Consider the following 17,301-nt stretch of genomic DNA (forward strand, 5'->3'; position numbering starts at 1 on the left):
GAATTTATCAGATATCTCATGAAGCAGTGTGTGTGTGTGTGTGTGTGGACACTTAAATTTAGCAAATGGCTTGAAGAAGAGGCCATTTCCTGAAGCTGTGGTTTTCTTATATTGGTCTACTTTGCTTTCTTCCCTTTGTGCTTGTCAGCTCCAGGTGTTTGAAAGGTCAGGCCTCACTGGAAGCAACCATGGGGATCTGGTACAACCAGAGGAGGCAGCTGAATTGCACAGGGCGCTGGCTTCCTGCCCATCTTCCTCATCCTTGCTCACTACAGGCTCTATTTATCTAGAGAGAAATGTTTGGCTTCTTGTAGAAGGCCTTCCAAAAGCCAACCTACTTGAACTCAAACCAGAAATCAATCACCCATAATTAGCTTGCATTATATATAAAATCACCAGTTCAACTTATCTTTGTCCTATAAAGATGCCACCCTTGTACAATCCAGCCTAGGAATATGATCCTGGCTTAGTCATTAGTAAAACAATGAGTGCCAGCTTTGGTTACAGGGCAGAATAAACTTAGAATTTGAAAAAATCCTTCTAGGATCTGACCCATGATATTTAAATTCCAATCTTTGAGTATGAGGCAGGTGTAAAGATATTTTGACTGCCTATGCAGCCTGCTGGAGAATAGCAGCTCTAGAATATTCCAGAGGGTCCATAAGAGAGACTGGGCCATGTTACTGTTCATGGTAGAGGCTTCCTGGTTTTGAAGAAAGGTAAAAAAAAAAAAAAAAACCAGAACGTCCATGTAACTGTAACTACTTCATGCAGTAAACTGAGTTCATAAAAACTAAAGCATTTAGGTGAGGCATGGAGGCAGCAGGCAGAGGCAGGTGGATCTCTGTGAGTTTGAGGCCAGCCTTGTCTACATAGTGAGTTCTAGGTTAGCCAGGGCTACACAGGGAGACCCTGTTTCAAAACAGAAACAAAAACAAAGAGCTTCTTTGCTTCCTCTACAAATACACAGAAGATATTAAGTGAACTACTCAGGGAATGTGGTGCTGTCTTTGCCATATTACAGAGCTGCTGCCTTTGAGAACTGGATTGTAGAATCGTCTCTGCTCAAACTGCAGAAGAGCCAATATGTAGCACTAGAGAGAGCCACAACAAATTGGAATGTGTTCAAAGATGTGGCCCTGGAAATTGTTGGACTGCACACCCCAACATAGTATGTGGCTTTGTTATTAAACTTCTGTTGCTACACAGGGCAGTTAAGGGAATCACAGCTGTAACAGCTACAGTCCTCTGAAGACTTTCACTCTCTTATTATTGTTTTTCCTCTTTTTTTTTGCTTTAATGTGCATATTTTAAAAATAGAGCTAGATAGATTTCATAATGAGAGAAAATGGTCCATACTATCTTGGGAGGGATGATAGTTTAAAATCCAGGTATAATAATGTTGACTCAACTCTGTAAATATACTAAAAGGCAGTGAATTGTATGTTTAAAGCTTATATCTCAATAACGCAGCTCTTTAACAAGTGTTACAAGGGTAAGAAAACATAACTGGAAGATTTCTACCTCTTTCGGAGCACATGGCCTGATTGTCACAAGCTAGAAGCTGCCTTTGTGTTTGTAGGTAGCGCACCATGCTACCCTGGGACATGAACGACTTGCTCAGGTGGTGTCGGTAGAGGTGCCCTGTGAAGGATCAGGCAGGCAGTTTACTGCCATCAGAAAGGAGAAGGCTGAGAGCAATTCTGCAGAGGTGGTATTAAAATGAAAGAAAGGCATCCGTTCTGTAGGGAAAGAAAGGTAGAAGCTACTGTCCAGGGAGAGCTGCTTGCAGAGAACAAGACTTCCCAGAGGCAGCTGAGATGGCAGGGAATGGCAGATTGTGTGTGTGCTTCATCGCTCCCTAATCTTCCTTGCCACTCTCTCCCCAGGCTCCTAGACTGAGTATTCTGAGGGCTCTCCTTCTACATCCATGTACAATGCTGATGCTACGGAAGACACAGAAATCAACACAACACTTTCTTTGGCATTGCAAGGCTTTGTACCCATGGGAATAGTGACAGAGAAATCCTGCAAAGCCTCAATAAACTACACCATCAGAGGGTCCAGTCAAGGCTCCCAAGGGGTTCAGGAAAGGCCACACAGCTGGAAAGCCCATGAAAGGCCAAATGGCAGGAGAGATGCTTAGCACTCCTGAGGCTGGGTCATGGAGGAGGGAGTCTCACTGGCTGAGAAAGAAGCACTGGTACACCCTGTTGGGAAGAGTTTAAGGAATGCACTAGAGAGGTATGCTGGAACTGTATATGCCAAGCACAAAGGGTCCTGGTGAATTGTGCGGGCCACAGGCTAGCCTCTGGTAGTATTCCACTACTATTTCTCTGCTGAGAGTGGTCCACTGCTCTCCGTGGGAAAGGGACAACCTGTTTCCTGCTCTGGTTTCAACTCAATGAACATGTGCACTGGAGAAGGCCCTCCATTACATAAAGTCACAGTCTGTGGCTTTAAGAAGCTCGCAGTCTTGGGGCAGGGGAGAGAAAGGCCAAGAGGAGATTAGCTAGATACTTAAAACCACAGCACATCGAATGACCAGGGAAAGGAATACAACTCTACAAGTTCTCTGATTTCTGGAAGGAACTCCACCGAGCCTGAAGGCTTCTTGGAGATGGGGCCAGGGCCCTGTTCATCTCTGCATCGTCGAAGTTCAGTCTGATGTCTGGCACTCATATATCCAGTAGATAAATGGATGTACAAATGAACGAATGAATGAACACGTCTGCCCTGTATTATCTGCCCAGGATATCACTTATAACTTCTCATAACACTGCACAGCTTTGGTTCATATTGTTATTCTCTGCTCCCACCCATATTTTGCTCACCTCAATCCTTCCTCCCTGACAACTCCAGCCCACACTCCTCCCAGACTCTGATTCACAGTCTGCGATGCATAATTTAGGTGGTCTGTCTTCCTTGCAGCTGCTTCCTGTGTGCTAGTCACTCGTATTCAGATGATCACATCCCTCACAACACTGAGAATATATTGCCTGTGTGTGCTGTTACAGGCCTGGGGATGCCATGGAGTGTCTGTCAGGCACAGCACTGGTGCCATGCATGCAGCCGCAGAGAGCCTGAGACATGTAGGCTGGTGACAGGAAAACCGAGAGACAGACCAGTTGTTCTGGGTGAAAGCATTGACACAGAGATTCTGAACCCTCTGAGGAAGAGTTTTTACTGCAGTCTGTGGGATGGTCGTGAAGTTAAGTACCTGAATGGATTGTCTCCCTGGACCACCTCCTTCAGAGACTAGGCTTCTGGTGAGCCAGCCTTCCCCCAGTAGTGAGGGCCGGAGTCCATCCTCAGTGTCATCAGGATGACAGAGAAGAAGGGACACTTTTGGGTGCAGTGTTTGAGGGAACTGTTTACTTCCTCTTTTGTTGCATGTGTCTGAGAAGGAGGGCCGACTGCAAGCAGACCCATGTTCCGGTTGGGAAATAAGGCAGATTCTCATTACCATCCAATTCCCCCCCCCAAATTGTGCATCCCACAGTCAGATAGTGACCGCAAACCTTTTCAACCCCTAGTAAAAGGCTGACACGGTGCCTTCTGTGCTGACCTGTGTACTCCTTCCAGTGATTAAGGCCTCTTTCTCTCACTAGGTTGTCTAGGGTTGGGTGTCAAGTCCAATAACAACTTCCCTGGATCTCCTGATCTTGAAAGTGCTCAACATGCACACGAATAACACCTAACTTCACACAATAATGTATTTTCTGCACACATTTCCTATTTAAACCTCACAGCAGTCTTGTGAAGAAGGTACTGTGATTAACTGCCATTTTCCAAGGAACCTTATACTCAAGAGATGTTAAACGGCATACCTACTATCGCATACAGGCAGGGAGGGGGGAAAAAAGTCCGATCGTTTTTTTCCCTTCTTGAAAGAAATGCCTGCTTAGGCCCCATCCTTCCCATACAAATCGTATCCCAGGAAGAATGAACACCATAATATTTTAGGGTCAGGCATATATGTAAGCTGAGTATATGGTGACAAAATATAAGCATTACACAGTAGATGCTGTGTGTGGAGTGACTGGAGAGGACACACGTTAAGGGCGGGGAGGAGCATCTCATTCACTCATCAGAAGTCTAGTGGGTGGGTGCGGGGTACTGGAAGCCAAAGCGCGTCTGATTTGCCCTCTTACGGCTTACAGTCCACCGCAAGGGACAAACCTAAAACAACTGCTATTCCAATAAAATAATCAGGATTTTGTTAAGTGCTACTGGAAAGGTATAGCGGGGAGCTCTGCTCTGACCCGAAGTTGGAGCGCTTCCCAGGGTGAGAAGTCTGGCCTCTTTTGGTCAGGGAAGGACACTTTTAGGCAGAAATCTCCAAGGAGAAGTCAAGACAGGGAAGAAGAAAATTATTTCTCCCGAATAGAACTTCTCCTAGATGACTGCGGGAAAGAAAAAAGTGGAGATAAGAGAGCAGCCAGAAGCTAAAGTAAAGGGGCTTGGGGGATCCCCGCGGACGGTGCCTGCGGAGTTGAACGCAGTGGGAGTGAAGGGGTTAAAGAGGGCGGTCCGGAGCGGCCCGGTAGTCCCGCCCATCCGCAACTGGGGCGGGGCTGCGCCCAGTGCGCGCTGGGATTGGCCGTGGGGAGGGCGTTCCGCTAGGACCGTACCAACAGCCAAGCGGCGCGGAGGCGGGGGTGGGTGTGGAGCGGCCGGCTCCGTGGGGAGCGGCGGCCGGGGAATGGCCGGGCCGGCAGTGGGCGGAGCCGCAGTGGCGGCGGCGGAGGCTGGGGGCGGTGAGCGCGGCGTGGGGCTGCCCCTCCCCGGAGGCGGCGGGGGCGGCCGGGCCGCGCCGCACCGCAGCGCGCGGCGGCTATGGAGCGAGCCTGAGGCCCGCCAGGTGAGCGGCGCGGCGGGAGAGGGCGCGCGACCCCCCGCCCGGGGACGGCGGGAGGGAGGGAGGGAGGGAGGGAGGGCGGGAAAAGCGCGGGACGGCGGGGGCGGGGCACCTCCCTCCGGGGCCGGATGCGGGGCTCCCGGCTTCCCCGCGAGGCTGCGGGCGGCTCGGCCGGTGGTGCCGGCCCTGCTGAGGCGCAGACGGCCGGGAGTCCTTGCGGTGACCGGTGCCCGCTGCTGCGGAGCACTGTCCCCAGAGGCTCCCAACCCTGGCGTCGCCGTCCTCTCACGCTAAGCTGGTGTCGGTGGCCCAGGGAGGAGCGCGCTCTCGTTGAGTCCCTACCGGGCCCTCATGGTGGCCGAAGAGCGCGCTCTCGTTGAGCCCCTACCGGGCCCGCACGGTGGCCGAGGAGCGCGAGTGACCTGCAGGCCCCGGGCCGGAGAGGGCAGCAGTGTCCTGGGGTCGTGCGCTCAGAGCGCCGTGGGGCACAACTTGAGAGGAGACTGTAGTCCAGAGTGGGCTGCGCTGGCGGTTTCGTTTCCGGGTGTGATGGCCCTGCGTTTGAGAGCGAACTCAGACGTTGCCTTAATGATGAATGTGAACGTTGTCAAGCTGTGCCCTTGATTGTGGAGTGTGATAAGACATTCTTTTTAATCGGGAGTCAGTTATCTGTCAGGCCCCTGATATGAAGGAGAAAAGGGGGAACAAGTCGTGGATGGTCTTACACAATTTCTTCGTTTAAAGACTTATCTCCAGTAGGATGGGTAAGGAGTTTACAATTTGGGAAAAAGAAATGTTTAACATTGTCACTTGGGTCTAGAGCCAGGTGTCAGGGTCATCTACTTAGCCAGTTTCCCTCTGGAGGTTGGAAGAAAAAAAAAAAAAAAAAAAAAAGAATGCCGTCTTTCCACCATTGAGGTCTAGACGTTGTAGTAAATCAATAATCGGGTAAAGTCAAGATTGTCATTTATTAACCATGCCTATATTACTCGGGCTGTAAATTCATGCATGAATTTCACTCGGCTAGTGATTTCATTGTCCTTCTCATTCCTTGAATTTATGCAAGACCTTTGAGCTAAGCGAGAGCACTTCTGCATGTCATTTATTGTCCTGAGAAACAGGTCCAGGTATTAAAGATGCTAACTTATTTGTGCAGGCCCTGAACCAATTTAAAGTAAATGTAAAATTATTGTATTAGGTTAATAACTTTCTTAAAGTTTGTGAACATGTCGGACTTTGTGTCCCAGAACCAACAGTTACCCACCAACAAGATGCCCATTCCACATTTGAAAATGCTTATCAAAGGAGAATAATGCATGGCTTGGTTCGTCTCTTAAACCTACCCCTCGGGAGGCAGAGGCAGGTGGATCTCTGTGAGTTCGAGGCCAGCCTGGTCTACATAGCTAGTAGTTCCAGGACAGCTAGGACTGCTACACAGAGAAACCCTATCTCAAAAAAAGAGAAAAGAACGAAAAAAATTTGGGATTCATAACTTTCCTTGTGAAAATGGGGTTGATTTGTTTCCTTAGAGCTAGTGAGAAAATAGGTGCAGTTGATTTAAACACAGGCCTTGTTTTGTATATTTTGAACAAAAGTATACTTTGGAAAAAGCAAGTCACTGGCTTTTATTTTTCATAATCTTTTACGTCATGTAGTAATTTTATGCTGTTAATGATTATTTACTTTTAGTCACTGCTCTTGATTTCCATTTCAGCTTTTTCATACAGCCTTAAAGCTTCTGTTGTTTTAAAAAATCTTTTCTGAATTTTCAATTCCTAAATGAAATTTTCTGTTTACTTTTAGGACATGAATTATCTCCCTCTGACTACCATTTCAGTGCTGTAAGTGTAAAGCCAGAAAGTTCAGCCTTCAAGTTGATAACTATTTACACTTTAACCCTTGGTGAGTGCTAAGATCTCATACTAGAGTGCTCACAGTTACAGTAGAAGGAGATACCGATGTCAGGATGGTCTGTGATTGAATTCAGGGTGAGTTTTGTGGATTGAGGAAGGGAGCACAGTTACCCTGAGACCCTACAGTTGTAATTCAAAGGGTGCATAGTCTATTTGTTGGTTGAATTAGTAAATGGAAATTAGTGTGAGGAAAACATAGGTATTTGGTTGCAAATAACTAGATTTTTTTTTTAGCTCCTTTCAATCAAAGGGAATGATTTTTAAAAAGGCCAATACTGTGTGTTTCAGATTTCTGTCAGAAATGTGCTGTTAAGGCAGGTGTCTGCAAAGGGTACTGTTTATTGGTGTTGTCTTGAGATTCAGTCCTGTGACTATATGGTGTTCCAGCCCTCTGCAGCCTGTCCAAACTCTGGTCACGAGGAGCTGCATACACCTTCTGCAGCCTATACTGGCTGAGCGGTTGGATGGATAGCCAGTGTTTTTACCTTAATAGAAGAACTTGGGATTCTTGGTAAAACCATACAAGCAGCATCAGTACTGGCTGTCCTCATGCTCCTTAGGTTGGATATGGGAAAGGAAGGCTCTTTCTCCCTTAAGTACTTCTCCATCATCTGCACATCTCTCTCTCGTTTCCTTCTTTGAGCCTGTGTGTGACTAATGAGTTCAATAACGTGGGCCTGGGTTGCAGAACAGAAGCCCTTGCTTTGCTACAGAAATTCCTATTTGACTAACTTATAATGTCAACATGACAGGGAGAGCTGCCTACTAGAGATCCTCTGCTTCGTGGGCTTGATTACAGAAATTAATAAACTATTCTCTAAATAATGAAAAGATTTCCTGATACGATTTTTTTCTTGCCGAAAACAAAAGAAATGCCTGCCTCTAGACCTAAAGAATCTTGGGGATGCAGAGCTGAATGTCAGGTGTGGTGCAGATTGAGACAGGGAGCTTTGGTATGTTTGAGGTCAGGATTTTGTAGGAAGGTGGTGGCCACTTTAGAGGAGACTGTTTAAAAGGAGGCCAAGGGGTGTGAAGTTATGAATGCATGAGAAGGAAGGAGCTAAGTGCAGAATAAGGAAGTCTGTTAGTCCATGTCTCAGATGTTGACTCTGCTGTGTGCGTACCTTTGCCTCGTTTATCTAATGCCAGGGCATAATGCATTAAGTGCATATTCTTATTTTAGGCATACTTTTGTGAGAAAAGTCTTACAATATGTTGTAGGCTTGGTTTCTTTTTAAATAGTGTAGTCTAATCCTTCTTGTCTCAAGTTTAGGATTGCTAGCATCCATTACTGACAGTAATTAAACAAGGCTTTGAGGTGATTGTGAAATGTAGGCTGTTTGTGCTGTTTACCCTTGCTTTTTTACTTACTGGATCTGCCTGTCTTCTATCTGGGTAGGAAAGCTGTGCAGCTTCTGGCCTTCTGTGGAGCAGAACCTAGGTCACTCTTCTTCCTGAGATCACATTTAAGATAGTTAAATAATAGTCTTGTTACATTCTATAGACTCTTGGAGAATTATCGACTGAACTTTGTAACCACTGTGTGGTTTCCCAAAGACCTTATTAATTCTTCTCTTGTTCTTTTCCCCTGGCTTTCATCCTGCATATATGCATTTTATATTGTGTGTTCTTCCTGGAGACAAAATAGGACTGGAGAGAAGATTCGATGAATAAGGTTCTTACCATGAAAACATGAGGACTTGAGTTTGGATCTGAATAAAAACTAAGAGCACATGGTAGCTTTTAATCCCAGCACTCAGAGGCTGAGACAGGATCCCCTGGGTAAACTGACTAATTAGACTAGCTCAATCAGCGAGGGACTCCACCTCAGTAAATAAAGTAGAGAATGTGTATACATATACATGTGAATACCACACACATATGCATAAAAAGAAAATAACTTGGAAGTCCTAAGTTGGATCTTGTTTCAGAAAACCATTGTCCCCAGAAGATGGTGGTGCATGCCTTTAATCCCAGCACTCAGGGAGGCAGAGGCAGGCAGATCTCTGTGAGTTCGAGGTCAACCTGGTCTACAAATGAGTTGCAAGGCAGCCAGAGCTGCCTTGCAAAAAGCAAACAAAAGAGAAGAAAACCATCTATATCATCCATATATCACTCATGGGCAATGTCTTCTTGAACTTTCTCCATTCTTTTAACATCTCCAGATTGTCCTTACTCCCAATTCCAGCCAACATCAGGAACTGAGTTAGCAGTCACAATAGTTTAGAATGTCCTAACATAGCCTTCAGTGGTGGTTATGGAATTGAGTAGTGAAACACCTAGAATGTAGGAAGCCTCGTTACACTTCGTACCTTTAAAGCACTGTCCACTGAGTGTCTGGGTCTCTGTTTTCTGCACCAGGTCTTGCTAAAGGTATAGTCCCCCCCCCCCACCTCTCTCTCTCAGCACTGGGGAGGCAGAGGCAGGCAGATCTCTGTGAGTTCAAGGCCACCCTGGTCTCCAGAGCCAGTGCCAGGATAGGCTCCAAAGCTACACAGAGAAACCCTGTCTCGAAAAACAAAAAAAAAGAAGTTTTCCTGAATTAAAGTTTGAATGAGATGGGTTGCACTTTTTTTTTTTTTTAATTTATTTTTTCTGAGAGAGTAGTTTTTTGTTGCCCTTTTCATTTTAGTCTCACACCTGGGGGCAAGTTTCCTAATGCTTCATTAAAGCCTGGTGATCATTTTTAACTGATGTCCTTCACAAGGAACTATTAAAAGATTTCACATGGAAGAGTCTTATTTTTCAGATATTGTATAGATCTTTAAATGGAAATAAAAATTTTAAGGAAAATCTCACAGTTCAATTTGGACTATGTGGGAATTGGATTTTATTTTAATATCTGTGCTTTAAGTTGCTCTCAAGTTTTAAGAGCCTTAAGCCTTAAACAGTTTTAAAGACAAAGTCATCATCTTTAAACACAGAGTGAATTTTCTGAATGAAAGGCATGCTGTATTTTTGATTTTTGTGTGAAATGGAATTTAGGTCATGCTTCCCACCTGTTTTAGTTACATTGCTCATGGTGGAATTGTATTTGTTGCTAAGGGGCAAAGGATGTAAAATCCTAATAGCTAATTATAAGGATGATGTGACTTTCTGCTGTAATGGAATGTCAGTTAAAAATCAAAAGGGTCAGTACATCACAGTGAAAGTATATTGAGCCCTCTATTTTAAAGGGTTTAGAGTTTTGCTGTTGTTTATGCTTTGGCTGAAGTACAAAGGCATCATAAGGTGAGCACCTGTAGTATGAGTATGTGATATTAACCTTAGTTGTACTGCATAATTATAAGTAAGATTGTGAAGTCTGCAAGTAGATTTTAGTAAATGATTCATGTTAGGGTTGGATATAAAATGACTCTCCCAAACTTGTGTATTAAAGCATGGCCCCAGTGCATTGTTCAGAGGTGAGGATGTTGGGAACTGACTGGATTACGAATGAGAGTGCTAATTTCATCAACCCATTGATGAGTTCATAGATGAGTGACTTTTAGTAGCCTAGCTGGAAGTAGATCAGTGGGGATGCCTTTAAAGAGTGTAACATTATTGCTAGACCTTTTTTTTTTTTCCTCTGCTTCCTGGCCACCATGTGGCGAGCGAGCATCTTTGCTCTGCCACATGCTTCCTGTAATGTTCTCCCTCATCTTGGGCACAGAATCAGTGGAGCTGGATACTGATAGACCAAAACCTCTAACCCATAAGTCCAAATAAATGCTTCCTCCTTTAATCTAATTTGTTAAGTATTTTATCACAGCAATGAAAATTAACATAGTCAAGTTGAAAATCTACTTTTTGTGTTACTTCTAAGAGACTATCTTCTTAAACATCTACAATACATGGTAGAAAAGAAATAACAAACACATAACTTTTACAATAACTTGCTCCATAAAAGGTATTAGTAATCATTTATAAGAATAAACTGGTCTAACCATTTATCAATCTGTTCTTTATTTATGGTTAATGATTAATTTAGTGTCAACACTCCTACCTCCCAAATTGTTTTTAGCTGTATACCTTGTTTTCCTGTCCCCCAGCTCCACCTCCGGAATTTAAGGTCACTAAAAGAGTTGATGAAAGACATGATAGAGAAAGAACTGCTTCAGAATACAGTTGCATAAGTCAGTGATATGTTTTTTCTTATAATTGTATAGGTCATGTGTTGTCAGCCAATTGGTTACTGTCCACCTGGTATGGTCTAGAGTCTCATGTATGGCTCTGTGCATCTCAGAATTCATCTGAGACTGGAATGCCTTTGATCACTTTACTTACCTTTTTGGTGTTTCAGCTGAGATGGCCAGACTAGCAGGGTGCCTCTTATCTATTTAGGTCATGAAGCCTCTATCTATACATATCACTCATGAGGCAGTCTAACCAAACTGTCTCTACATAGTAGCTAGATCCAAAAAGTGAATGTGGAAACTGCCAGGTGACTTAATGCCTAGGTTCAAAAAGTGGGACACAGCCACTTGTATAGTCTTTTGATCAAAGCAAACTGCAAAGCCAGCTCAAATCAGGAGGAGGAAAAATAGACCCCACCCTTTGGTGGGAGGAACTTTTGATGTTTAACTGTGGAAATAGCAAGTTAATCTTAATCAAATTAAAATCTTGGCTATCTCATTACATAGCCTCTACAGGCAAAGGCACTTGCCACCAAGCACTTGAACCCGTGAGTTCAATCCTCAGAACCCACAAGGAGGTCCTTTGTGTCTTGGGTGTGTTTGCCCATACAGTCAAAATAAATATACAAATGTAAAAACTTCACATTGAGATCTTATTCTTTTCTTACACTTACCAAATCTTCAGTTTTGCTGAAACCAGCTCTTTCCAAAGAGATTGTTTGAGAAAAGGGACCTTATAGTTTGTAGGCAGGATGGGAGACAAGGCGAGAGCATGCATAAATGTGATCACATACTAGCTATTTAATGAAGTCTCCTTACGTTACAATTTCCCTAGTCCTCTGCACAAAACGTTTGTTACTGAATATTATTTATTTTGTGGTACTTTACAGTCACAAGGCTCTCCTTTATGTGGTAAAAGCCTATTTTGACTGGAGATTCTAGCGAGAGAGAGAGAGAGAGAGAGAGAGAGAGAGAGAGAGAGAGAGAAAGGAAGAAAGAAAGAAAGAAAGAAAGAAAGAAAGAAAGAAAGAAAGAAAGAAACTTCTGTTCACTTTTACCGAAACTTTCACTTTTCATCGCTGTGAATAAAAGTTGGGATTAGTGTGAAGTCAAATCAGAGACCCATTCAAAGGAGGGTGAGGCTGCTAATGAGGCTCAGAGCCTCCCCAGAGCTGTGACTTAGAGGACACCTCCCACACCCCAGTAAGTATTGGGCTAGGTGTGCTCATGTTCCTTAGTTACCACATATGTGAATTTTAATTGCATGGTTTATAGACCTCTGCATCAAGAGGTTTTTCCTGTTACCTTCCTTGCAGCACCACTGGATTCTTGAACAGATGATATCACATTTGTTGTTTCCCTCTGAATCTATAAAGCTCTTGTAGAAGCACTTTACAGTTGAAGGTTTGTCCTTCCAAACATGTATCACACACACAGGGTGGTGGTATGTGTGTGAAGAATGACAGTGAATGAGCTTGTGTGGCAAGCCCCACATGGGCTGCTGGGAGTGAAACAGGCTTCCTAGGAAAACTGCTTATAAAGATCTACTTCCCAGACTGCGCACTGTGGGTTCACGCTAGCTTTTAGTGTGGATGCTATTTGCAAATGTTCCACTTGCACTGCCTCTTTTATATTTAACACTTTCTGAGTTACGATATTACCTTGAGTCTACTTGCTCTTTGAAGTAGGCTCTGTTCCATATAACAAACATGAAAACAAATGAGCACAGTGTAACTGGACAGTGTTGTACTGTGTGAGCATTTTACAGCAGGAGGTGAGGACATGAAATAGAGCAGGCATACAGTGGTGCTTTGGGAATGCTAGGGAGGTTTTCATGGGTAGTTTGGAATATACCCAGTGCCCCTGCTTTTATTTTCTTATGTCTAAAGTGGATGATCTAAAAAAAAAATCCAGCTTGCAAAGTATATAGTATACTGCTTGGCTCAAATCAAAAAGGATAATAATAATAACCATTTAAAAAGCCTGGAAGCTGGGTCTTGGGGATCCTTTCTCAAGTGTAAAGGAGCAAGGGGGATCATCCTAAGGAGCCGTACTTCTGGGCAGGTAAATAGGAGCTGTGTACAAGGCCATTTAAGGCAGAATGTAGTTATGCACTGGTCAGAATGAGGGAAGTGTCAACATAGAGGGTGGGGAGGGACTAGGACACCCTTGAAGATGGGCCTTGATAGCCAGACGTTGGTGGTGCATGCCTTTGAGAGGCAGGCGGATCTCTGTGAGTTCGATGCCAGCCTGGTCTACAGAGTGAGTTCCAGGACAGGCTCCAAAGCAATACAGAGAAACCCTGTCTCGAGAAACCACACACACACACACACACACACACACACACACACGCGCGCCTTAAGAGAAAGTAATGGCTTTAAATAAGAGGTAAGGAGAAAGGAGGTATTTTAAGGACATTGAGGGTGAGGAATGGTGGAAACAAGGGCAACTATACATTAAGGAGAGAAGTAGCATCACTAAGTTAGTACATTGGTGGAAGCCGAGGTGGGCAGTGTGAGAGGTCTGCCTCACCTAATACCACTTGGAGTAAAACTTTAATGCGCTATTCAGGGATTTTTAGAATTCAGGGTGGTCAAGGGACTAATTAGGCTCTATTGAAGCCTGCAGGTCCAGAAATGTGTTCTTTCCAGGGTCCAGTAGGAGGTGCTGAGCACTGCAGAGAACTGGCTGGGGTTGGGGAAGTGGAAGACAGTGGACACAGCCTGTGATCCCACCACTCACCACACTGAGATGGCTGTGGGCTCAAGGCCCCCATGAACTACATAGTGTGGCCCTATCTCAGTTTCTTTCCTCCTTTCAAGAAAAGGAGAATCGTGATATACTTACTGCATGCAGTCTTATTTTACCTGAAGGTCTCAACTCATCAATCATAAACATGAAAACTCACTTCTCCTTTTTTCCACATCTGCTCTTACTATAATTCTTCAAAGATGAATAGTGATAATGTAACAGTTGAATTCAATTCCTGCAATATGAATTTCTGTTCTACCAGAGTAGGTGAATTATAGGCAGCCCTGAAATAATGAGTATGTTTTTCTGAGGCCTTTTCAAAAGGTGATGGTATTTCATAACTTACAAAAAGCTTACAAACTGAGTTTCAGATTTGAACCTTTTTGTCTTAATGTTGGGACTTCTAAAACTTGCTATCGTATTGGTGATTAGACAGACAGATATGACCGGCGTGAATAGCTCAGTGTTAGAGCACTTGGTTAGTATTCACAAGGCCCTGGGTATCATTCCCAGCACAACGAACAAAACAGCCCAAGTCTGATGGAATGGTACATATCTACACTCCCCGGAAGAGGGAAGAGGGAACAGGAAGATTGCTTCAGAATCCACCCAGCCAAAACAAATTTGGAGGTGCTATTTTTTATAATATGAGGGAAGTTTATTCTTTATTCTGCATAAAATATGTACAACCATTAAATTATGTATTATGAAAGTCTAGTCAATCAAACTTTAGTCCCAAAGTGCATTTTATAGAAAGGAAGAGCCTGTCTTGCTGCCCCCTTTAGCCAGAAGTGTAGAGTGTTTATCTGTGACTATTTGGGCATAGAGGTGCAAAAGATGCTGCTGTATTTCTGTTTCCTTTATCACTGCACCCTGCAGTGTGTTCTGTTGAACAAACGAATGAAACAGCAGTATCATTGGTGCTGATATTGAAATCCACTCTCCTAATACTGCTGTTGTGCATAATTACCAGGAACTGCTTTTACTGAGCTCCATGCCAAATCTGATAACCATCACAATTACATTGTAGCATAATGAAACCTATTACTTTGTGTACTAACTTAAAAAAAAACTAAATAAAAACAATTACATTTTTAGTTGTACTTACACAGCTTTTGTTCTAGCTTAACAGTGTGATGAGAAATGGTGATGAAGCAGAACAGGTGGCTGGGGGTAATTAGGATTTGAATTTAACTTTCACTTTCTGCTTCCTTCATGAAAAGAACAGGAAGGAATGGTTGAGAATGAATGTCACATCAGTTGGCTCAAGGCAAGGCATTGCTCAGAATTTTGCTCTTGGGTTGTTTCCAGTTGTTAAAGAAGCAGCCTCAAATTTAGGTGGGCGTGTCTCAGCTCAGTTCTTTGCTCTGTTTTTTTGTATTGGTCTTATTTCTTAGATTAATGGTTTGAGTTGTTGAATGAATTGTAGAATGAAGCAACACCCTATTATCTTCTTGTCATTTATTTTGTCCCAGTGCTGTACAGTACAGGCTGTAGGCATATAGCAGAGTAAGCTTGTGCACATTTTAAAATGGCCTTGTGGAGCTGGGCATTGTAGCCCATGTCTGTAACCACAGCACTTGGGAGCTATTAGCAGGAAGACCATGAGTTCAGCCTTGAATTACCTGAGACCTGGTCTCAAAAAACAACAAACAAACAAAGCCCAGGGGAGTGGAGAGCAACCTCTCAGCATACAAATAAAACTGAACCGTATGTTTTGACACCCTCTGCTTTTAGAATTGCCCAGAGTGTGGCGAGCTCATACTGGAAGCAGCACTTTGCACTCATTAAGGTCCATGGCATTAGTACTCTTGCTGTGTGTCCCCACAATTCAAGACATAGCAGTGTTGCTATGGTTTAGATTTCATGAGCTGTCTGATCATATTCTATTAACAACCAGATGGTATAGGGGAATGTTTTTCCTTTACTTCATCCAGATTTGATTATCTGTATTCATCCCTATTCTACCAGGAAAAATAATTAGTGGAGGTCTGATTAAGGAGAGTATGTGTCTGGGTGTCATGCTTAATTGCATGAACAACAGCTATGGCCTGTCTGATTGCTGGGCATTTGTATTTGAAAAGGAGTTATGCCTCTCAACTGGACTCTTGTTATTCTTGGGAGTTCCTATTGTTCAAGGCATCAGAAAACTGTGGAAAGGAGCTGGCAAATTATCACACATGGCAAGGATTTACTTGTGGATTTTGAACAGTGTTTTGCTTCCTTGTTTTCACCTCTCATTTTGATATTTTTGGAAATACGTAGAGCAGCCAAATGACTCCTAGATGATCCCACTTCCTAATTAAAATGGGAGCGTGTTTCTTAGAATTTTTCATGTATCCAGTTCTTCCTTCTTAGGTCTTTCCCATCCTGTTTTTAGTTAATGACCTTTTCAAGCTGAGCATTAGTAGTCAATCACTAAAAGGATATGTAACATATTAGAGGCTTGCAAAGGACAGAATTGGAGACAGAAGGACAGAATTCCTGATCAAATCCTGCTTTCTGCTTTGGCCTGCAGGAGTTGTGGAGGCACTGCAGTGAAGAACTATGTAATCATGGAATCGCCTTGCTAATCATCACCACCTGTTCTCCTTGATAAGCCAGCAAGAAAGTGGGTCGAGGAGGAGGAAAAGAGGCCAACATGAAGCTAAAGCAGCGAGTTGTGCTGTTAGCAATACTCCTAGTCATCTTTATCTTCACCAAAGTTTTCCTGATAGACAACTTAGATACATCAGCTGCCAACCGAGAGGACCAGAGGGCTTTTCACCGAATGATGAGTGGCTTGCGGGTGGAGCTGGTGCCTAAATTGGACCACACCCTGCAATCTCCTTGGGAGATTGCAGCCCAGTGGGTGGTGCCCCGGGAAGTGTACCCTGAAGAGACACCAGAGCTGGGAGCAATCATGCATGCCATGGCCACTAAGAAAATCATTAAAGCTGATGTGGGCTATAAAGGGACACAACTAAAAGCTTTACTGATACTTGAAGGAGGACAGAAAGTTGTCTTCAAACCTAAGCGGTGAGTCTTCATCTTAGATGGTCTATGTGCTGGTTATTGTTCATTAACTTGGGGTTTATATAAGAGTGTTGTCCTTGCTGTTCCCTTCAGTAAAATGACAGCTAGACTGCAACATCTCCAAAGTCTTTCTAGTTCTGAAGGTTCAGCAATTCTTTGAGTGGAAGAAGTCTATGGGAACCTGTTTTGGTTCCTTTAAGCCTTTTAAAAAGCCAGCTATGGTGGTTCAGTCCTGTAATCTGCACTCAGGAGGGTGAGGCAGAAGGATTGTTACAAAGAGCAGCCTGGGCTATATATAGTGAGGTACAAACAAACAACTGAAGTTTTGAACAGAACTAACCTTGATTTCTCTGTGCTGTGTTTGTTGGGTCGTTTGTTTGTTTTGAGAGATACTCTTCACTATGTAACTCAGGCTGGCCTCAACTTGGTGATCCTCCTGCACCATGCAGGCCTGAGCCTCCACCTGGCTGTTGATTTCTAGTGTACTTCAGTGTGGCAAGTATTAGAGATACAAAATGTATCAAGTAGAAAATAAACAATCTGTTGGCCCCACCCCTTCCCCACATAGTATAGCTAAAAGTTGGATATTCGAAGATCAGGAACTGTAGAGTTAGCATGGACTTCTGGGAGTGGGGGAGTCCTGTCA

At 43.8% G+C, this 17,301-nt stretch overlaps 1 protein-coding gene across 8 annotated transcripts in view; it reads left to right on the plus strand.

Annotated features, from left to right (window-relative positions):
* The first annotated feature begins 4,729 nt into the window (after nucleotides 1–4,729).
* Nucleotides 4,730–17,301, plus strand: part of Fam20b (FAM20B glycosaminoglycan xylosylkinase) — a 40,149-nt gene continuing 27,577 nt past the window's right edge. Inside the window, exons 1-3 of one of the 8 annotated variants that reach the window (XM_027417298.2) lie at nucleotides 4,747–4,864; nucleotides 6,665–6,763; nucleotides 16,159–16,658. In XM_027417298.2, the coding sequence (XP_027273099.1) occupies nucleotides 16,282–16,658 (377 nt within the window). In that variant the 5' untranslated portion in view covers nucleotides 4,747–4,864; nucleotides 6,665–6,763; nucleotides 16,159–16,281. Of the gene's footprint in view, nucleotides 4,865–5,054; nucleotides 5,626–6,664; nucleotides 6,764–6,830; nucleotides 6,850–16,158; nucleotides 16,659–17,301 lie in introns of those variants that run through there. The other 7 variants (XM_027417305.2, XM_027417301.2, XM_027417299.2 and 4 more) reach the window with 7 other exon arrangements.

The sequence above is a fragment of the Cricetulus griseus genome, chromosome 5 (genome assembly GCF_003668045.3).
Source record: "Cricetulus griseus strain 17A/GY chromosome 5, alternate assembly CriGri-PICRH-1.0, whole genome shotgun sequence".
Classification (NCBI taxonomy): Eukaryota; Metazoa; Chordata; class Mammalia; order Rodentia; family Cricetidae; genus Cricetulus; species Cricetulus griseus.